The sequence below is a fragment of the Citrus clementina genome, unplaced genomic scaffold, assembly GCF_000493195.1.
Source record: "Citrus clementina cultivar Clemenules unplaced genomic scaffold, Citrus_clementina_v1.0 scaffold_8, whole genome shotgun sequence".
Classification (NCBI taxonomy): Eukaryota; Viridiplantae; Streptophyta; class Magnoliopsida; order Sapindales; family Rutaceae; genus Citrus; species Citrus x clementina.
In genome coordinates, this window is record NW_006262022.1 from 6146604 (window position 1) to 6169854 (window position 23251).

At 35.2% G+C, this 23251-nt stretch overlaps 2 protein-coding genes and 1 non-coding gene across 3 annotated transcripts; all 3 read right to left on the bottom strand.

Annotated features, from left to right (window-relative positions):
• Positions 1-45: 45 nt before the first annotated feature.
• LOC18033936 (V-type proton ATPase subunit a3) lies at positions 46-7888 on the bottom strand. Its single transcript, XM_006423341.2, has 18 exons — positions 7518-7888; positions 7105-7149; positions 6386-6508; positions 6176-6283; positions 5747-5857; positions 5486-5659; positions 4815-4952; positions 4302-4409; positions 4037-4144; positions 3800-3948; positions 3038-3191; positions 2169-2329; positions 1881-2087; positions 1576-1759; positions 1403-1486; positions 1106-1299; positions 753-812; positions 46-649 (listed from the first exon to the last, which is right to left on the bottom strand). The coding sequence occupies exons 1-18, from the start codon at positions 7674-7676 to the stop codon at positions 445-447; spliced, it is 2472 nt and encodes an 823-aa protein (XP_006423404.1). The 5' UTR covers positions 7677-7888; the 3' UTR covers positions 46-444.
• Positions 7889-8917: 1029 nt separating this feature from the next.
• TRNAM-CAU lies at positions 8918-8989 on the bottom strand. Its single transcript has one exon. It is a non-coding gene; the product is annotated as a tRNA-Met (tRNA).
• A 1655-nt stretch (positions 8990-10644) lies between these two features.
• On the bottom strand, positions 10645-16203 carry LOC18035495 (DNA replication licensing factor MCM4). The gene is made up of 18 exons (XM_006423343.2): positions 16089-16203; positions 15313-16005; positions 15079-15207; positions 14898-14979; positions 14400-14532; positions 14209-14280; positions 13996-14118; positions 13806-13919; positions 13473-13685; positions 13268-13366; positions 12758-12918; positions 12421-12517; positions 12171-12332; positions 11749-11829; positions 11592-11670; positions 11359-11495; positions 11220-11273; positions 10645-11140 (listed from the first exon to the last, which is right to left on the bottom strand). The coding sequence occupies exons 1-18, from the start codon at positions 16123-16125 to the stop codon at positions 11066-11068; spliced, it is 2541 nt and encodes an 846-aa protein (XP_006423406.1). The 5' UTR covers positions 16126-16203; the 3' UTR covers positions 10645-11065.
• Positions 16204-23251: the final 7048 nt, after the last annotated feature.

The window sequence follows — 23251 nt, forward strand, 5'->3', positions numbered from 1 at the left end:
AACTGATGCAAATATACAAAATAATCACAAAAGAAAAGTCCAAGATTTTCCACACCAACCCCCAACACACACACACCCACACAACCCCACCCGCCGCGGGGGTTTGGGACATATTTATCATTTTATAATAATAGAATAGCTGAATAAATCAAATATGCAATTGTTACAGATGGGATGGGACTGACTAACTGTGCTCAGCAAACGATGCTGCTAGCCTAATAAGGAAAACTGCTTATTCCTTCCCAATAATAAATAAACCACCATTGAAAAGGGAACGGGTCAATGCTCGCATGCTTAAAAAGTTTTCTCCAATGGCCTCTACAAGATACATCCCGATCAACCTCTTCCATGATGTTCAAATTAAAAAAATGAGCACAGATCCCAAAGCTATGCACACACAACTGAATTATCTTCGGACGGTAACTATTTATTCAATCAAGTGTATCATTCATCTTCATCATCAAGCAATGCAAATGAAAATGGAGAGAACTTGTAACCGTCTCCTTCGTAAAACTTGTTCTGGAATTCCACCCAGTGAAGACGCAAAGCATGCAAGAAAGCACTAAGAGTTTCCATCACCAGCAATACGCCCACAGTTGCAAATATGAAGACGATGATGCCAACAATAAGGATAAGTATATTATTGTACCTGCAGCAAGTAATTGAGACAATCGTTATTCATTGATTATATTATTGTTATTGTCTTTTGACGATATAGAAATGGAGCAGTATCATAAAATGCATTGACATACCCCCAAGCAAGGAGAAGGACCTTCTCATAGAACACACTTGATAGTTCCGAGTGGGCAAGACTGCAGAAAGGTTAAAAAGGGAAAAGAAACAAGCACAATTAGCCACCATGGACAAAGTTGGACTCCAATTAGATAGAAAGTAATATTTATGAAGTCGTAGCAATATAACGAAAGTGATTGAAGGGTATCTCGTGTAATTTATGTGAAATGGCAGTGCATGATCTTATGCGAGTAGGTACAGGTGCGCATGAAAGGAAGCTGATTTCAACAACTCTTGATCTTCCATTAAAATATGAACAAATTATTTTATTATAACAAAAACTGATCAGATTGATTTTCTTGTTGCTAGATACCTCAGAGCCCATAATCGAAGGTAAGAAGCTGTGTTTGAAACTGCTCCAAGTACAAACTCAATTGTGTGTATCATCTGATGTACAAAAACTTCACTGAACTCAAATTCCTCATGACCATGGGAATCATGATTTGTATCTGGCTGAAGAGACTCGTCTGTGCTCTGGAGTGCTTCATAAGATTGGCCTTGATGCCTCTGGGAGAACATGACTCAGTCAGAACAAAAGGAAAAGCAGGGGAAAACAAATGCTATAAACAAATTAAGCAAGAAATCGGCAAGCAGAAAACTTTTAACTTACGTCTTGGTGTTGCATCTTTAAGATAAAAGGCTTTGGAAGCAGCATCCATGGGACAGAAACAAAAGCCAACAACAACAACACAAGCTGAAAATGAAACACACAAGAAGAATCAGTGTGATGTGATGTAAATAAGCATGGGAAATCAATTTGAAAAGCAAAAATAAAGAGCCAACCTGAGCTGTTTTTTGCCCCGGGAAAAGCTGGTTATCCCCCAATTCATCAGTAGGACTCAAGAACATGTATATCATTACATGATATAAATCAGCTTGCGAACCAGTGATCCACTTCAAAATGATAAGGAGTGAAAGATAGCCAAACAAGCTGTTTAAAAATATTATCTGGGGAATAAATTGACACCTGGAATAATGCATGAGAAAATTTATCTTTTAGTTGTATGCTACTAATCCTCTTTACAACTCTGGAAGAGGCTTAGAAGCCATCAAGCAAATCGAAAACCAACTTAGCAAGTCAAACTTACCAGATGTTAACGCCAATCCGGAAGAATGTTGCATTGAAATAACTTAATATGATTCCAAGGTTCATTTGGGCAACCCCAAGAAGGATGGACATTTTCATTTTCAAAGAGTTGAGAAATGGCAGCTCGCTGCGGCTGCCATGCCATACAGGATCTACACCGAATGGGTAGGTGTCACGCACTTTTATTAAGCCAACTGTAGTAGCCTCACTGCAAAAAGAAATCCGAGACTGTGTCACTGTCAACTCACAGATTAATGAAAAAAGATCACTACCAAAGGTATTGGTGTACCTGCAAGAGAGATCACGGCATGCATACGCTGAGTGACTAAATATTTCGAATGGAACTGAGAAGAACTCATTATAGATTAAGCCGGTGTAAATTGAAAAGAGTGCCATCATCAAAATAACATAACGACCGCCAAAGGTCATGTCTGTAATGTCATCAAGCTTCTGTAGTATACCAAAGACGGGGGGAAAACACAATTAAACAACAAAACTTGACAATTAAACCTCAAAAAACAAAGAAATGCAAACAGAATGACAGAGAAACCATAAGACAATGATCAAGTTGAATATCACAAGCTGGAAGGAAATTAGTGACCGAATGCGATGCAAGAACGCCCACAAACAGCACATAGCTCAGAATTTATCCTAATACATACATACAAAAGGTGAAACTTATATATAATAGCAAATTCAGCGCAAAAACCAACCAGCAGCAAATGTAATTTTGTTAAAATCTATTGTACTTTAATCATCTATGACATTCTAAAAACCCAGAATTAAATCATAGCCATACAAAGTCAAAATCTAATTGTGCCCTGATGATCTCGGTATAAGCACATGATATAATAAAACAGACAAGAGAACATAACTGCCCGGTTACCATTATCATGGCTAGTTTAACATTATCATGCGTAGCATAATAATATAGGATGTAGAAATGACACGGAATTCACAACAATCAGCATAGAAATAAAATGTGAAAAGACTCATATGCTCTTGAATTATGCTTAGCAATCAATCACAACTAGGTAGAAATGCCACAGAATTCACAACAATCAGCATAGAAATAAAATGTGAAAAGACTCATATGCTCTTGAATTATACTTAGCAATCAATCACAACTAGGTAAAATTCTACATCAAACAAGATTACCTGGCTTGCAAGTTTCTTTTCCCGGACTATAAGAACCAGGGTCCCAAGTAATAAGCATATTCCATGCCCCCAGTCACCAAACATGACAGCGAAAAGAAAAGGGAATGTGACAATGGTGAATACACCAGGGTTTGCTTCTCGATACTTAGCCACCCTGCAATTACAAAATAAAGTGCATTTATTCTCAGTTATTTTGACTTGATTTCAAAATAAATATTGTAAGGAACAAAAAGTAACAAATGACCATAAAAAGATGGCATAAACATGAAAGGGAACATGCACATGGAGCCTGCACATAATCATTGTACTAAACCATGCACTAAAAATTTTCACTGCTTTAGACAGCAACATAAATCAGAAACTCTTTGTTCATTTTCACTTTTTGATATGAAACAAAGATGTTTTTATTAAAACAAAGGAATACACAATAACAGTTGTTTATATTCACTTTGAACCCTATGATATTGACCCATATCAGTTGTTCTATGTATACTAGAGTGCCACGAAAAAAAAAGGGAAAAAAAGGTGGCATCATCAATAACTTACAAAGGGCTTAAATTTTTGTTATGTGGTAGGCACAAAGGAGATTGGTATGCTGGACTCAAATAATTATGAATCAATTACATATATGGTCAGCCAAAAAATACGGAATTCTAAATTTAACGCAGTGTAGCATGAGTTTAAGACAGAATTCTTCCTGTTCTTATGAGTCAACTCGCATGCAGCAAAGCAAGTACAGCATAATCTTAAGTAAAAACTCACCCATATGCATCAACAATCTCCTGAAAGGCAGAAGTAAATTTGTTTGTGCGAAAATAGGTAGGCGGAGACTCTTTCGTATGCAAAACCTGAAAAATAGCTCCAACTTGAGAATTGGAGTCAAATGCAGCCCGCTCCAATGCATCCTGAATCTGCACAGATAAATTCAAGCTTTGCTTGTAAGTACTCCGACATAATATTCACAACTAGAGAGCTTTTAACAAGAGGGAAAGAAATTACCTGCTTTGTGGCGAAAACAGGACTCCACCCCTCACCCACAAGACACTTTTTGGTCACATCAAGGCTAAGCATGTTCAAAGTGTGATAGATTGATTTCTCCCTCTTGACCTTCATGAGTTAAAATTTACATAAATAAACAGATGACCGAACATAATCTCTATCAGGCAGATAGCATAATAAATTGACAGGGCGAGTTGCAACTCATGTGGCATGGTTATTGAAAAATAGAAAAGAACATTCACTAAATAATGTATTTTCCACAGACCAAAAGGTTCCATTGTTCAAATTGGTCTCCAATAGTTTGCAATAAATTTCCACGATGAAGCAGCCCAGCATCTAGAGTAGTCTTCAGCTCTGAGAGTCTTCCCGAAACCTGAAATTTGGAAATGAGTGTAAGGGTTTAGTTTTCTTCATTAAAGCATAAAGATGCAGGCTTGATTCTGAACATATGGTGATCCCCGAAATATTTAACAAACATGCAAAGATCATTTTTCTTCTCTTCCATTCAGAACATATGGTAATCCCAGAAATATTTAAAACACATGCAAAGATAATTTTTCTTCTCTTATATAACTTTCACTTCTTGATATGATTTTGTTCCAAGCACAAAAAGGAAAGCAGACTCATCATGTTAATAGTCCAACCAAGCAAAAGAACACTAATAAATATCCAAGCAACTGTACTACTGAAGGGTTACAAGATGGGAGGAAAATTAAGCACAAAGAAAAATTAAACTTGCAATAGAAACAACAGCTTCAAACAAGAGTGCAATAAGTACCTCCGAAATTGCCTGAGCTTGTTTATCGAATTCTTCATTAAAAGGATAACGGTTAGCGCCAAAAGCGTCACAAATTTTCAGGATTTTGTTCTTTGCTCTTTCTCCTGAATAGAAAACCACAAATACATTTTTCTCCATCTGCATTTTACAATCAGAAATCAAAAGTGAAATTCAAAGTGCAGTAAAATATAAAAAGACTGTAGTACAAGATAAAAACATGGAAAGTGGACAGACTTTCTGTGCAGAATTTCACAATTCACAAAATTCATGCAAAAACCACTAAACACAAGCATAAATACCTATTAAGCATTTAAACTAGAGAACTATACAAAATTCAACACCATATACATGCATAAAACAAAAACAAAACCAAACAGTAAGGCTTTTTTATAGTGATCTTCTGTCCTGGAATGAGAATGGCCTGGAAAGGCTAGCCTCAATTACTTTTGAGATTGTGGTAATCATATATGCAGCCAACTGCAAAGACTATAACACATATATCTCTAACCATATGGTAAAACAAAAAACAAGGACAAACGATATTCTAATAAGAACACTATCTTTTAGAAGTTTATACTTAGAATTCTTGTTCCTTCCCCCCCAAAAAAAACCCAAAAAAAAAAGAAAGAAAGAAAAGAAAAGGCATCCAAGAAATGTGTGCTAAAGCTCACCTTCTCGCCAGAAACAGGATCAACCACAGGTTCATCAACAACAGCTTGCCTCAAAAACACATTACCCCTAGTAGCACGAAATAGCATCCTCTCAAATGACATAGATTTTTCTCTAGGAACAAGGCCAGCAATAAAGCCCAATTTTATTTGTTTTGATGGATCAGCTGACATTTCCTATAAAAGAGCCAGAGGATTTGTTAGGACAAAAATTAGAGGGGCACGGATGGAATTATAAAGGGAGCTAAGGGTTGGCATTTGTACTTTATCTGTAAGTAAAGGGGTTTCTATAGTCATTTCACCAGTTTGTTGAGATTCCATTTCTCTCTGCTGAGCTGCAGCACTGGTTAGTGCAGAAGAAAAAAACTCACCAGCCTACAAGTTGATAAACAATGAGTAAGCAAAAGTACAAAAACAACGAAAGAAATCAAAAGGCAACAAATTGAGCTTAATTAAGCATGGAAAGGTACAATTTATGCAGAATTTAAGGTTTATCACAAGAATGACAATAGGAAGAAGAAAATAGTTACAAGTTAAATAATATAACAAAAATCTAATAACTGAGATTGTTAGTAATATTCTCAATGTACACCTCAACTATTTGCCAAAGCTTGACGACTAAATGTAACATGTAAAAATAAGGCTTTAGACTACTAGTTAGTCAATAGACCAAGGCAACAAATAAATATGTACCTTCTGCAGAACAAGCTTATATTCCACAAGCTCACTGTGTGCCCGTTGCAGTTTATCTCCATTTGCATTAATTTCAACCAGCTCTGCCTCAAGGTCTCCAAGTTTTACCTAGGACAACCAAAAAGGAAAAAATGAAAATGAAGACAGAATTCTAGTATAGCCGACTAAGTTACAATTTTCATTTCCGTAAAAGCAAAAATCTTGAGATACCTCTAAGTCATCCGTATTGTTGTCAGCTCTTGTCGTAGACTTTACTGAAGATAATATACCTGCCTTTAGCATTTGCTCCTTGAAAAAACGTAACTTGCGTGCCATCTCTGCACATTTTTTTATCTTCACATAAAAGTCACAAATCAATACACATAATGACTCAAAACTCCACTTTGGCAAAGATCAATATAGGGTATGTTCGCAACTGCTGTGCTTCTTCTTAAATTTGTAAGCACAACAGCTAAAGAGTTTGGTAAACATCCCCTTTTATTTGGCAATTAAAATTTATTTATTTACCAAACAACTATTCATTTATATTTTAAGAGTTAATATTCCATTTCATTGTAGTTATGGATTAAAAGCCACAACACCTCAATCAAAACGTACCCCTAAACAACTTAGGAAAGCTGAGACTATATATCATACCAAGTGAGTATCGATCACTCAAAGTTTCACCACTATGGTGTGATATCATTGATAGAATTTATGATCCTATAGGATTTTTAGTTTTTAGGCTTAGGGATTTTTTCGCTTTTTATTTGTGGGTTTCTTGTCCCTCCTCTACGTACATTTTCTACATCTATATAATTATCTTGGTTCTGACCCCCTCCCCCCCCCCCCCCAAAAAATTCAAGCTTCCCCACATTAACTAATTATCTAATTTTCATAGGTCTTGGGTTTACGTAAACAGAAAGTTTTTAGCATACATAGGCACTCACCTGAGCGGCATAAGTTCGCTGAAACGGGCTCTTCTCTGAGTTTAACTGAAACAACAATACATCAAACACATAAGACAACTCCCAACAGCTTAGTTCCAAATCAACAACAATAAACCGCATGGCATTACTTGATTAACAAGTTTAAAATACAGAGGAGCAAAACCAAAAAAAAAAAAAAAACTACATCCAACTCACCTCTCACAAGCAAAACCAAGCAAATCAAATAAGCATTTTAGAATGAAAGAACCTTATCAAAACCCTACATACTACAAGACATCCAAACAATTTTTAAACTTAAAACTAAATTAACAAACCCCTTACTAAAATTGAACAAAATATTGACATCAAAATTTCGAAAATTCTGTACAACACAGAATCTAAAGCAACGCGAAAAGTAAAGAGAGTGTACGGACGTCTTTAAACTGAAGCAAGCCGAGTTCGCCGAGGTAAGAGACAGTGAGGTGAGCGGATTCAATAGGGATGATGATTTGGACCAATTGCATCGGCTCCGACCGGAACAGATCCATCGGCGGGCAGCATCCTCCGCCGCCTCCAGATTGTAACTCCGCCATCTCCTCCTGGCCGTCCGATTTGATTTGATTCGGTTCAATCAGCTCCTCGCTCTCTCTCTATCAGTAACATGCACGGACAGGGAATGGAAATTGAGATCGATTTCTCTAGCGATTTTGATTAATTTGTTTTATCATTAACTGACACGCAAGAGAGAGATAGGAAACTGGGAGCGGTGTCGTTTTGTTAGCTCACAGGTGTCCTGCGTCCACGTATTTTCATTGGCCACACACGTTTTAGTACTCGTATTTTTTCAGGGTGTGATTGTTATTATAACTTTTTTTTAATGAAGGATGTTATGAGTCCCATACATATATTATTTATGAAAGGGATATATTTTATATTAATTGTAAGATAGTGTTTGTTGGATGTTATTAATTAAAACAGCGAGAGATTCTGCGTCGTGTTGTGTACTTTTTAAAAGAGTGAAATGTTTTATTTTTTTTTCAAATAATAATAATTTTTGTTGAATAATATTTTTTTAATGGAAAGTTTAAGCACTTTTCTTTAATGATTTTTGGAAGGACTTGAAAAGCCTTCGAATCAATTTACATAAATTTTAAATTATTTAATTACAGAATATAGATTTGAATATTTAAGAAAAATATATTTCTTTAATAGAAGAAAAATATATCTTATAAGCTATTTATATGGTTTTTAAAAAAATAAAGTAATAAATTCTTGACTTTATGAATTAATCATACATTTTTTTCGCAATAAAATTCTATTTCAGTAGAAAAAAGAACTCATCGGATGATGCAATGGTCCAATTTCTTAATAAAAAATCACATTTTATAGTCACGAAGGGAATGAATGTAATTTGGAATAAAATGGTTCAAACTTTTAATGATCATCGCGTAGTACTCCTTAAATCAAACTATTTTATAGGGGCAAATGCTAAGTTACAATAATTGTAACATACATTCTTCATGTGAACCACACAAATTGTGGGTCCTACAATTTTGTGTGGTTCACATGAGGGATGTATGTTACAATTATTGTAACTTAGAGGCTCCCTTTTATAGGACCCAATTACGTGGATCATTTTCCTATTAGGTAAACATTCGCATAAATATCACCGAGTAGTTTTGCATGAATTGAAATTGGCATCATTTGTCATGGACCAGAGTAGCCCAACAGAGGCAACTGGGCTACAACACATTGGAAGTCAGCCCAGCAGTGATAATTGGGCCCTAAAATAAACGGCACGATGAAAATTTAAAAATATTTCGGAAGCCACTCTTATCAGAGCCAGGTTTCGATCCTGGGACCTGTGGGTTATGGGCCCACCACGCTTCCGCTGCGCCACTCTGATTGTTGAGGTTAGTTTGTTAACGTATATATTTTATTCTTAATAGTGTTTCCATTGCACTTTTTATCGAACTCATTTTTTCCAATTCGGAACAATAATTGTATCAATAATAACAATACCACATTACTAAACTTATTTACAAATTAGGACTGCATATGATTTAAAGGTTAAACAAGTGAAATTTATCTAAAACAACAGAGGTTTATTACATTATGAGCTTAGTATTTTCTTTTCTTTTTTAAATGATATTTAAAATAAGAAGTAAACCCTAGGATAAGAAAAACACACTTCAAAATAGTGTGTTTGTATTTTGTAGTATATTAAAGTGTGTATCTTTTTTATCTTTTAAGGAACGTCTTAGTTTAATTAGGGATGACAAAATTTAGGTTCAGGCTTGGGTATGCCTGTGTAGTAATGCTCATACTTGCGCAGAGATATATTTTATGCCTAGATTTTATATCTTATAACATTATATATGTATATTTTAATTTTTTGTAATTTTATAATTTTAAATTTTATTTTAATGAAATTGGATATGAAAATACGAACTTTAAATGTTTAAAATTTACATAATGTAATAAATTGGTCAAATATATATAATCATTTAAAATAATATGAAAAATGATTGATACACCCCCAACATTTAGAAAAATGAACAAAAACTCTCTAACTTTTTCAAAAAGATATTTAGACCCCATTCTTAACAGATTCCGTTTATTTTAACATAAACAATATTTTCAATATATAATTATTATTATCTCCCTCTAGCATACAAATTAATATATTGACCTAGACATGTTATCAAAAAGTAATTATTGATTGTCCAATTTACCCATAGATTGTTAATAAATTTTATTAACAATATTGGTGATACTGGTGATTTTTTTTTTACTATTCGTGAGGATAGAAAATGATATTTTACAAGACTTTTGAGGGGGGAATTGGCAATATATTTTGTGTTATTTGTTGCGTTTGCAATTGCATGGGAAATTTATTTGGATCTCTTACCAAAAATTTCAATCCTTATGAAGAACGGTATTTCATAATTTTATTAATAATATATGGGTAAAGTGGGTAAGCAACAATGATTTTTTGATAACACATTTGTGTTAATATGTTGATTTATATACTGGAGCGAGATAATGATAATTATATGTTAAAAATATTAAATATATTTTCTATTAAAATAAATAGAATTCCATAAAAGATAGGGGTTTAAATATCTTCTTCAAGACGTTGGAGAATTTTTCGTTCCCTTTCCTAAAAGTTAGGGGTGCATCAATTAATTTTCTAAAATAATATATATTTTATAATTTTTTTAATAAAATCTTTATTTTGTGATGTTCGAGATTGGTCTAACCTCATCCTAGAGCCGAGTATTACTTGGCCTGCATTGCCCAAATTCGAGCCAAGCGGGTATTTTTGACACCCTAACTGAATAAAGTATGAACATTACTGTCTTAAACTGGTTGTGATTCACACTAAATATACATCTCGATCATTCTTTCATCTTTGATTTCAAGACCACAAAAATGACTCTTAATGCATATATTTCTGTTTTTATGAATTATTTTTCCTCATAACTTCATGTGCAAGTGCTGTGATGAAATAAGGTCCATTGGATTATTAATTGCAGTCACGGGAAAGAAAACAAGATAGCTCTCGTCATTCAGGTTGTCTTTTTATTAACCAACTTTTTGTTTGAGCTCCACGAAACACAACCAGTTTGATTAAAGCAATGGTTCTTGATTCTGCACTAGACGAGTTAAAATGAAGACGAACCCTTCGATGCGTAATCCAAGGGTTCAGGCAGCCCAGTGATTTGCCATCACATATTAAATGAAAGAAAAAAGGGGATTCTTGTTATGGCAGCTGATATGAACTACAAAAATCATATACAGTCATCATGTAGCTCACATGAAATTGCTATACTGACATTTTTTCTAGTAATACACGGAAATTATCTGAAGAGCAGCAGCTTCCTTGTCTCTAGGTAATGTTACAGCACCACACTACAGCAGTTTCTCGTGAAGCAGGTTAACTTGAAGAATTTGGCATAGTAAGTTATGACATACTGTTCTATATTCTTTTCACACTGTCACCATGAACAACAACGAATCCCTCGCTCGCAAGAGTTGTAAGCGCATTCCTCAGCTGAATCGATAGAAAAGGTGTACCCATCAATATTCTACTGAGACTGAGAATGAAGGAGGAAAGGGAGCAGGTAACTTACGTCATGCAGATGAACTTCACTTCCAGGGATCAGCTTCTTCAGCTCCTCCAGTATCTGTGGATTAAGCACATTCAAGTATTGGTTGTGATTTACACTAAATAACAATAAAAAGATTGCTGCATCTAGTATATTAGTGCACCTCCAACAAGCGCATTGAGGGTCCCCCAAGTTGCATCTTCTCCATTATTATGTTGCGAGTGGAGGATACCATATTCTCACGTCTCATTCGTTCACTTGCCGAAACTCCAGTAGTGATCAGATCCATGTCAATTGTTCCTTTAGGAAAAGGTTAAAGCCATTAGCAGATGCTGATAATCTAGACAGAAAATAAAATCAGGAATAAAAGGGGAAGAAGTGTTTCAGGAGAATTACCAGTTGAATGATCAGTAGCTGACTGTTGCATTGCAACTTCCAGAAGCCGAAATGCCTCTTCTACATCATGCTTTTCAACCTGTTTGACCAGGACATAAGTTCATTCTCTGCTCATGGGAAACCATCATTGCAGTAAAAACTCAAATGCAATACTAACCAATTCTGACAAACGAATTCGTGCCAGGGCCTCACTTAGGCGTATCAAACTCTCAATTTGCCTTGGTGTTGCTGTTATTACCTGTTAAATTAACAAATCAAGAGACATGAAAAATATTAGGCATGGACAAATAAACAAACCTGCAACAGTTCAAATTGAAACAAAATAGCATTCACAATTCTTTCAGATGTCTATACAATGCGATGGATCAAATTCAACATCCAGGAGAAAAGAAAAAGATCCAAATTGAGAGCAAAGTCATTACATGCATGAAGGAAGAATCAACGGGTGGAATCGTGAATGCAATAATATTCCATTATAAAGAAGTGTCGTAAATAGCATTCATTCATCAGATTTGTTAAACAAGTGTATTCAAAGGAACTGAAGTAGGGAATGTTGTAAATAGCAAAATAGCAAGAGACCTTTTTGCTGCTGCCAGGGAAATTTCCTCTCCTTCTCATTTCTACATATCCTCGAGTCAACTCTTCAGCAGCTTCATCAGATAATTTTGGATGAATATGCTTTCGGGCATAGCTCACATATGCGGTCAATGTGGCAAGGTCTAAGACACCCTGCTCAGAATTCTGCAAATAGACAGGAATTTTCTGATGACAAATGAAAACTGCCGGACACATGCCTTGAAACAAGTGAGATAGTGACAGTTTACCATACTTCAGGATTTTCGAAGTGTAATGAGACAATATGCTTGGCGAGACGTCTGTCTGTCTGTTCATCAGCTTTGTCAAGTATCAAGTAGATTAAATCAAACCTGAGATCAAGAGTCAATGTAGTTTTTGTAAACAATTGCCATTCAGGATTATCAACAAATATTCTAGGTATTAGTATGTATTCACAAAAGATTCACAACCAAGGTTCAATGAAACAACCGCTAAGAATTAGTATGTGATATGCATTTAACCATAGTGTTCACTGTGAAAGATGTGAAGCTATATAATTTTCAATATATGCAATATCTTAGTTGCATGGCATAGAAATGGCTCTTTCTTACCTGGACAATAACGTAGGAGGAAGGTGTATGTTTTCAATCACAGACAAGCGAGGGTTATAGCGTGAACCACTGGGATTTGCACAGGCCAATACTGAAGTCCTAGCATTAAGTGAGGCAATGATTCCAGCCTTCGCTATTGAAACGGTTTGTTGCTCCATCACCTGGGAGAATTGAAGTCAATTTTATAATTCAAATCAACCATCATAGGTGCCCAAGGACAAAAATAGTGAGTGATGAGGCAAAGAGTATACACTAGCTAATCCTGCGAGTTAATTATGCATCTATCATGCTTAATATACCATCACAGAATCATCAACTTCTGTCCATAAAAGAAATTGTAACATATTCACTAATAGAAGAAACTTCAAAGAAAACAAGTAGATGCTAGAAGTTCTCATATTATTGGGTAAAGGAATAAAATTGCAGGTTCATGAAAAACAACTTTTCCATACATGCATAGACAACTCACAAAACTAAAGTAATTTTTAAATTAAAAGGAATGTAATCAACCTCATGTAACATGCTTCTTGCACTTTCAGACATTTTATCAAATTCGTCAATGCAGCAGATGCCTCTATCACTCAGAACCAGCGCTCCACTCTCCAGAACCTACAGAGTAGGTCACTAGTATCAAAATCTACTCAATTTCTTCAATTTAAAGGTGATTGCTGTATGTAAAGAAAATATAAGGACCAGATTCTAGATGTTATCATACAGTTTCCCCAGTTTCAGGGTCTTTGGTGACATAAGCTGTCAAGCCAACAGCGGAGCTCCCCTTTCCACTGGTGTAAATGCCTCGAGGAGATAGCTTATGTATGTATTGGAGCAGCTGAGACTTGCTGGTTCCAGGATCACCAACCAGAAGGATGTTGATATCACCCCGGAAGCTAGCACCAGATGGTAACTTCAAAGCATTCCCACCGAAAAGCTACATGACATCAAGCAAAAAGCTATTAGTAACAAACAGAAAAATGATAAAATATCAACTAACATATTGGAATATCAAAGAAAGCAGTTGGTAAACTAGACGGCCAAACTAATATAGCACCTGGCAAAGAAGACCTTTCTTCACATCATCCAGCTCCCAAATATTCGGTGCCAAAGACCTGGTTAGTGTTTCATATATGTTAGGTTGTCTTGACAACTCTTTCAATTGCTGAATCTGCAATATAAACAGTGAGTCAGTCTAATATAGATAAAAGAAATAAGAGATTTTGGAAGGGTAGAACTTGATATACTTTTGATTCATCAAATTGAATTTCATCTTCAATTCTAGGGTGGCTGTTATCAATTTCCATAGCATCCTCAACTAGCATTCTTGACTTGTCAGCTTTCTTTATATGAAGACAATCGATGTATGTCTGTGACCAAAAGAAAGAAATATAACTCCCAGTCCATATCAATGTTTCAGATATTCAAATGTAGTGGGAAAAAAAGAATGGAAGATATGCCTTAAATAATGATTTCACAGTTCTCTGTGTTGGCCCAACTCTGACGCTCATAGCCCTGTAAATCCCAGTGACCTAATGCAAAGAGGAAAACTAATCAGACAACAATAACATTCGGAAAAAGTGAAGGAATCAGATGAACAAACATAGTGAGGAACTCGTGATATAAAAATATTGTTATGCTGTGGATTCACCTCAACTCTGTCACCTGGCTTTCCAGCATCCACTAACTTGTCATGCATCAACAGGCTCACTGTATGTGGTGTTCCACCATCAGGAATATCATCAGGTGTCTCCTGAAGCCTCACAATCTGCTTATCAGCAAACCTGTGTTTTAGAAGAGGACCAATTGGTTATGATCTCTTTATGCCATAAACAGTAAGAGTTTCACATGATCACATCAACATCCATGAGCGCCTTTCTGAGGAAACAGTTATTTAATTGAATCAATTTATACCAAATAACAATACCCCAAAATCCCCACCCTCCTCTCATACTCAGCATTGGCAAATAATGCCAGTGTACATCCCTGTAATACTTGACCTGAAAACCATTCAGCTGAAGATTATATGAAAATTAACTTACTCCTAAGATGCCAAGAGTTCACCTGCACACTCAGTTAGTCGGCTTAGCCCATAAATAAGGCTTTAAATTACCTGCATCGATTGTGCATAACTAAGGCTTTAAATTACCTGCATCGATTGTGCACCAGCGTCATAGAGTTCTTAGCAAGACACTCTTGCTTCAAGCATGTTGAAGGTTCATTTATCCGTCCTGATACCACCCTTCCGTCAGAAAACACAAAAAACTTTCATCCAAAACAACATTTATCTACACAGTCAAATCAATACACAGAACAGCAGACGAATTTACCTCTATCCACCACAATGGGGTCCGAGTAGTACCCACATACAAGACACCTAAATATAGCCTCCCTAATCTCTGGTATTATCGAACTACACCGAATAATCATTCCCTTTAATGATACCATCTTCTCGATATCTATCCAAAATGATACCAAAATCAGCTATAATCTTCATTCACACCACGCATTCATCAAAATCAATAAGAACAATGTAAAACACAAACAAATTAAAAAGAACAAACCTGATGGGTTGAGATTTCGCATTGCAGTGGAGCTCTTAAGATTATAAATCCTTACTTGCACATGCTTTTCAAACAAGGGGTTAATCAAACTAACAATATCCATCAACACAATATCGAAAATTGCCAAAACCTCAAGTGGGTATCGAACCATTTTGTTATACAAGTCGGAATCATAATCAAACACATCATTTGCATCAACATCAATCCACTCTCCTTCAATTTCAAGAACCCTATTTATAGCTCTCATATACTTCCCCTCTTTATAAATCTCACTCTCACTTCCACTCAGCAGCTCTTCTTTCTCTCTAAAATGCTTCAAGAACATTTGTATAGCGCTTTTAACGTCTTGCACGCTAATGTTCGTGCCCCATACGAACGTCGGCGTGGCCTCGTCCATGTCGTCGCCGGCCTCAGAGGACGATAGTGGGACATCGTCGGTTGAGGACGGCGACGTGGCGTGTCTTTGACCGTTGGATCTGCGGTTTGAGCGGGATGGCGTGGTGTTTGGGGTTTCAGAGGAAGTGGCGAAGCGGGATTGGTTTGCCCGTGGCGTAAGGAAGGCTGTCGGTGTCGTGGATCGGCGGCGGCGGCGTCCGCCACCACGACCGCGACCGGAGGCGCGTGAGGAGCCGGCTGGAGAGGAGAAGGTGTTGTCGATTGGAGTTGAAATTGAATCGTCCGGGGACGACGGCCCTAAAAACCAAAAAAAAATCGAAATTTTATGAATATAAAAAATTAAACTGTAAATAAAAAAATTAATTTTATTTATGACTGACCGTCGTTGAAGCTGGGGAAGCCTGAATCAGACGCCATGGTTACTGACTGAATGCGAGGGAGAGGCAAGACTTGGGGTTTGGAGGGCAGACATTGGGCGCCCGCAAAGTGTTTGACGGGAAGATTTGGCGGGAAATGGGTGCCTTTTGGCGCCAACTCTCCTACTGGTAGAGTGTAAACGGGCCGGACTTAACCCGATCTGGCCCAAAACTCATTTGAAAGGTGCATGACATCATTCCTAATCTGGGCCTGGTTTTTATACTTACTGGGCATAGGGTTTGGACGAGATGGGACTTAAGTGGGATTCATGCTAACGGCACCCCTCAATAATTATTTTGAAACCCTTCTTTTGGCGCCAACTCTCCTACTGGTAGAGTGTAAACGGGCCGGACTTAACCCGATCTGGCCCAAAACTCATTTGAAAGGTGCATGACATCATTCCTAATCTGGGCCTGGTTTTTATACTTACTGGGCATAGGGTTTGGACGAGATGGGACTTAAGTGGGATTCATTCTAACGGCACCCCTCAATAATTATTTTGAAACCCTTCTTTTGTATTCACAAGTTTGTCCAGAAAAAACCAAAGTTCATAATGTTTGAAGAAATTTATACGCATACCCCATTGGTTTAAAAAATGCTCCCTTATTTATTATTATTATTTTTTTTTTTTTAATAACTATGTGTTTTGATTATAGTGATTTGTGACCCAATCACCCAACTACTTTGCATTTAAATATAATTATCAAAAAGAAGTCTGATCATTTCTAAGACAATTGGAGCTTATATGATCTTCGTGTATTTTTTGTTTGTCGATATTTGAAATTGCATTAAAGTCTTGTTTAAGATTAGACTCGAAAAGTTAAAAAAGTAAATTATTTCATAATTTTATCAGTAAAAGTACCTTATTTGTTAATCTTAGATTACTTGATATATTCTAGTGTAACAAAAAAGATTTAAAAAATCATGGCTTCAAATTACGTGTTAAATGTGCATTGAGAGTGATGTTACCAAAATTGTCTTGTCTGTATCTAGATAAATTAAAAATACTAATGAAAGTAGTTTGTACGTTTATTCTTGAAAAGTTGAGGTCTGCTAGTATAGTTAGGGCAAATATATATAATAAATAGTTCTCTAAAAAATATTTTATGTTTTTATTGAATTTTTTTGAAGAATAATTAGATTAAACGCGGGGCCATTTACACTCTTAAAATTACTTTAAACGCTCATATTTTAAGAATTATTTATTACAAAAAATGTAAAATATGATTTACATTTAAGGATAATTTAATATAATTTAATATAATATAATTATTTTAGACACTCATCGAACACAGCCGTTTGTTTATAATTATTCTTTATTTTAAAACCTAAAACTTAGCTCTCTTCAAAATCGTGTATGTAAATAACTAATCAAGCAATTATTTGCCTGGACAAAAGCAATTGTAAACGCACAAATATAAGAAGAAGAAGAAAGAAAAGGAAAACAAAAAAGAAATAATAATAAAATAAAAAAGAAAATAAAAACTGCAATTATAAGAAGAAGAAGAAAGAAAAGGAAAAAAGAGCAGGAAGTGGCCTGATTTGAAATTAGAGTCCTCCCTACTATCCAAGATATTTATTCATAAACAACTATTTCAATTCAATTTCGATTGAGATTGAAGATGAATAAAAATAACTTAAGCAACAACTACAAGAAAGACGTGAAAATTAAAGATAGGATTAGAGAAACATGATTAATTGCTAATGAAATTTATCAAAATTTGTAGGGATGATGAATATTTTTATAGGTGTAACGAGAAAACAAAAAAATTAATGAATAAGGTTTAATTTACCGAAGACTATTTTGGTATCTATTAGAATGTATAAAGTAAAAATTACTAATAGTGTTATTTGAACCCACCAAATTTCTCTTTGTATCATTTTAAAATAAGTTTATTATTGAAAAATTAAAATTTTAAAATCTCAAAACCATCCTTCATTAATCTCTTACTTCCCTTCACTAAGCTTTTTCTCTCTTTACCTTACAATTACATATTCTATCTCTACTCTCTCATTCTATAAATTAAACACTCAATTTTGCTCTCTTTTGAATTTTTTAAATATATTTTTCTTAGTCTATCATGATTTATATTTTATACTTTTAATGTATAAGAATTTTTTTTATATTCATTAGTTTTTGTGATTTGTAAAAATTAATTTCTAAATATTAATTAATTTTCATGGCTGATAAAAAATTAAAATTTTATTGATATTCATTTTTATATAGTGGGTTTTGTTCCTCTTAATTAGTGATATCAATTATTTGCGGCTAGTGGTGGAAAGAGGGGAAAAAGTTGGTTACAACAAAATTTTTTTATGAGAATACACTATGAAGATATGTGGAGTCCATATGAAAAATGTCAAGAGATAATAAGAGGAGAGTGGGGGAAATAATGCAAGTGGGAGGGAGCAGATGCAATAGAGATTTTAAAAAATGTTGCAAAAAGGTCCATGGCTGAACTAGTGATGTGGAACTTAAAGGAATTTGGTGGGAGGGAAAAAAAGCTAAATGAGTTAATTAACGAGCTGAAAAATATAAAAAAGAGTTATGACCATTATGAGAATGGGGATAAAATTAGGATGCTAGAAAAACATATCGACAACATTCTGATTGATGAAAAAGTGTATTGGAAGCAGAGGTCTAAATCTGATTGGCGATTAGAAGGAGATAGAAATACAAAAATTTTTCATGCCAAAGCTATAACAAGAAAGCAGAAGAATAAAATATGGGGAGTTTTAGATGAAAAAGGAAATTGGGCTGAAGAAGCAGAGGTGATAGAGAGAAGATTCTGTGATCATTTTGCAAACTTTTTCACTACAATAAATCCATCAAGGCAGCAAAGGGAAGTAGCGTTGGAAAACATAATAAAGAGAGTAACAACAAAGATGAATGAGGAGCTGACTATAGCAATCACAAAGGAGGAAATCAAAGAGGCTATTTTCCAAATATGCCCAACAAAAGCACCAAGATCAGATGCTCTCCCTGTTGCATTTTTTCAAAAGTACTATAATTTTGTTGGAGAAGTTGTAACAGCAACGTGCTTACATATCCTCAATGAGCAAGGTAACCTAGCTCTTCTCAATCATGCTTACATTGCCCTTATCCTAAAAAAAAAAAAACACAGGGATATAGCAGAGTATAGACCTAATAGCTTGTGCAATGTGATTTATAGAGTCATAGCCAAATCTATAGCTAATAGACTAAAGCAAATTTTACATGCTTTAATATCCCCAAATCAAAGTGCATTCATACAAAATAAACTTATCACAGACAATATCATCATAGGTTATGAATGTCTATATAAAATTAGAATGAGTAAAAGGAAGAAAAATAGGTTAGTTGCTTTAAAGCTAGACATAAGCAAGGCCTATGATAGGGTGGAATGGAATTTCTTAAAACAAATCATGTATCAGTTAGGGTTTTCAAAAAAACCTGGATTGATTTTATTATAATTGTATCTCTACCTCATTATTCTCTGTACTGATTAAGGGGGTTCTTAAAGAGTTGATTAAGCTAGAAAGACGTTTAAGACATGGTTGTCTGTTATCCCCATATTGGTTTATTATTTGTGCAAAAGCTTTTTCCAACATGCTGATTCAAGCAAAAAAAAAAAAATAAGCTCTTTCAGGGGCTTAGGTTCAACAAAGAGCTATCCATCAATCATCTCTTGTTCGCTGATGACAGTTTGATCTTTAGTAGAGCTATAATGGATGATTGCAAAAATCTAAAGTAGATATTTGATTGTTATGCTGCTGCATCTGGTCAGATCTTCAATTTTAGTGGAAACACCCCAGCTGGACAGACGAATGCAATAAAAGACATTTTTCAACTAAATGTTGTATCAAAGCATGAAAAATACGTGGGATTGCCCTCCATGGTTAGTAGGAAGAAAATTAGTTTTTTTTTTCAAGGAAATTAAGTTGAGAATTTTGAGCAAAATCTCAAGTTGGCAAAGCAATTTTTTTTTCAAGCAGGGGTTAGGGAGATCTTGATTAAAGCAATGACTTAGACTGCACCAGCGTATGCAATGGGTGTTTTTAGACTTCCCACAACTTTATGTAAAGATATTCAAAGAGCAGCTACAAGCTTTTGGTTGGGAGCAAAGAAGAATCAGAAAAGCATTCATTGGGCAAAGTGGGAGAGGCTATGTCAAGCAAAGGGTAGAGGAGGTCTTGGATTTAGAGACTTTGATAGTTTAATTAAGCTTTGATAGCTAAGCAGAGCTAGAGGATAATCTAACATCCCGAGTCTTAAATGACAAAAATCCTACAGGCAAGATACTTCGAAGATGCTGATTTTTTATAAGCTAAATTGGGATCCAAGCCATCTTTATTTGGACAAGTATTCTCTTGGGGAGACAAATCATTTACAAAGGAATGAGATAGAGAATCAGATCAGGGGAATCTCTTAAAGTGTATAAGAGTCAATGGATATCAAGATCACAAACTTTCAAACCCATCTCATCGGCAACCTTAGATGCTGATTTCACAGTAGCAGAATTATTTAATGACAATCAACAGTGGAAAGAAATATTGATTCATTAGCACTTTACCCGTGAAGATACTGAAAAAATCCTACAAATCCAACTCCTAAACAACCTACAACCATATCAAATTTTGTGGCACTATGATAAGAAAGGTCAATACTGGGTTAAGAGTGGTTATCAGATAGCTATGAAGATCAAGCATTCTGAGCTATCAAGCTGCTCAAAAAACACCAGAGGACAATGGAATGTAATATGGTCAACTGAGTTACTATAGAACATCAAGATTTTTATGTGGAGGGCTACAAAAAATCTGTTACCAACGATAGAGATTCTATGGAAGAGAAGAATTGTGCAGGATCTAAGATGTCCGAGATGTAAAATGAAGGTTGAGGATGTCATCCATGTTGTAATGGAATGTAAACCAGCAAAGTAGATATGTCAGTTAACTCTTTTTTTTTTTTTTTTTGCAGAAGTGCAACTACTTATTAATCAAGATTTGCCAGGTATGATACAAGAGATGGTAAAAAGAAGAAACAAAGAGGAACTGAGATTAATAATAGCTTTATGTTGGGCAGCATGACATACAAGAAATGTTTTTGTTTTTTAAAATATAAAGCAAGATCTTGAAATCACAGTGGCCAAAGCTGAAGCTATTGTTAAGGCATACGTGATACTAACCTCGTCAAGAACTAACGCGACCCTAATCAATTTAGTTTCCAAGATCGAATCTAAATCAGGAATGGAATGGAATCTCGACCCAATGCTTATTGAAAGCATGAACCTTGGTATGTGAAGACGCCACAATCAGTTATGGATGGTCTGATTAATAAGTCAAGAATTTGAACGCCACGGAAATCCGATAAATTCAAAGAGTTCGTAAAGAACCAAAGAGAATTAACTCTCTCACCAATTGCATAAAAAACTTCTTTGTTGTTTATTGAATATCAGTACTTTATATAGGGTTGGTTACAAGAATTTTTGGAAATAAATCCTAACCCAAAAATCAAATTTAAATCTAAATCTTCCCTAATAGGAAAGAATCTAAATCAAATCAGAATCCTAATATAAGTAAATAGGAAAGAATTTAAACTAAATCAGGATCCTAATTGTCTTAAATGCCTTACATCAATTAAATGGAAACTAGGCGATTAAAATAGAAATAACTGATTTGATTCCCTAATAGCCTCCTCACGAAACGGGAAAGTATCTGAAAAAGGAAAATAATATATTTTCCTACCATAATGTTTAAGCTAACTCCCTATTTTATGAAAGTGATTATTTGGAAACTTCAAGAGCCTAAATCATGCATTTATCATGTGCGATTCCTTCAATGGGCCTCCACGAATTTGATTGAGCCCAAGTTGCTTGAATCAATCCATTAAGTGCTTCTTTGAATTTCTTTGCTCGAGCTCTTGTAACGGGTCCGGCGGGAACTTGAATAGGATCTGAATATGTCTCATCTCATGTGCTTGTGATAATTTTATCCTTAATCTCATCATTCCTTTCCTCTTGAAGAGGATTTGTCCTCAAATCATCACATTCCAAAACTTGGAATGGGCCATCCCCTCGAGGTAATAACTTTGATTTCCTTCGTTCCGGAAATCGTTCCTTGCGCATGTGTAACCACACCCAATCACCGGGTTCAAAGACTAGCTTATGTCGCCCTTTATTGGCTTGTTTAGCATATTGCTCAGTTCTCCTCTCAATGTTGAACTTCGTCTTCTCATGTATCTGTTTAACAATTTCAGCCTTTTCTTACCGTCTAAGTTAACATGCTCAGAAACAGGTAATGAAGTTAAATCTAATGGGGTTAAAGGATTAAAACCATAAACAATTTCAAATGGTGAATACTTAGTAGCAGAATGAACGAAACGATTATAAGCAAACTCAACAAGTGGTAAACAATCTTCCCAAGTTTTGATGTTCTTTTTAATGATAGCTCGCAACAGAGTAGATAAAGTTTTATTCACAACTTTTGTTTGACCATCAGTTTGAGGGTGACAAGTAGTTGAAAACAACAACTTAGTTCCTAACTTAGCCCATAAGGTTTTCCAAAAGTAACTTAAAAACTTAGCATCCTTATCAGAAACAATTGTCCTGGGCATACCATGCAACCTAACAATCTCTTTAAAAAATAGGTCAGCAACATTAAAAGCATCATCCGTTTTGTGACATGGAATAAAATGTGTCATCTTTGAAAATCTATCTACAACCACAAAAATTGAGTCTTTCCCTTGTCTAGACCTCGGTAAACCTAGTACAAAATCCATCGAAATATCAGTTCAATGTGCACTAGGTATTGGCAAAGGGGTGTATAAGTCATAAGGTTGCACTTTTGATTTGGCTTGCCTACAAGTGACACATTTACCACAAAATCTTTCAACATCTCGTTTCATATGTGGCCAATAGAAGTGTTCTTGTAAAACTGATAGTCTTTACAACTCCAAAATGCCCCATTAACACTCCTCCATGGGATTCTCTCATTAACAAATCTCTCAAAGAACAGTTAGACACACACAGTTTATTCTTCCGAAATAAATAGCCATCATGCCTAAAGTATTTACTGACTATGGTCTTTTTACAAGCTTGGTATTCAACACTAAAATCATGGTCATCAGTATACAATTCCTTAATATGTT

Coding starts and splice junctions, on each gene's coding strand:
- LOC18033936 (XM_006423341.2), bottom strand. CDS start 7,676: ATGGCGGAGTTACAATCTGGAGGCGGCGGAGGATGCTGCCCGCCGATG. Junction 5,858..6,175: donor ATAAGCTTGTTCTGCAGAAG/GTACATATTTAT, acceptor ATCAACTTGTAG/GCTGGTGAGTTTTTTTCTTC. Junction 2,088..2,168: donor TGCCGTGATCTCTCTTGCAG/GTACACCAATAC, acceptor TTCTTTTTGCAG/TGAGGCTACTACAGTTGGCT.
- LOC18035495 (XM_006423343.2), bottom strand. CDS start 16,125: ATGGCGTCTGATTCAGGCTTCCCCAGCTTCAACGACG. Junction 13,367..13,472: donor ACCCTGAAACTGGGGAAACT/GTATGATAACAT, acceptor CCTACTCTGTAG/GTTCTGGAGAGTGGAGCGCT. Junction 12,518..12,757: donor CCTCCTACGTTATTGTCCAG/GTAAGAAAGAGC, acceptor TCTTGATCTCAG/GTTTGATTTAATCTACTTGA.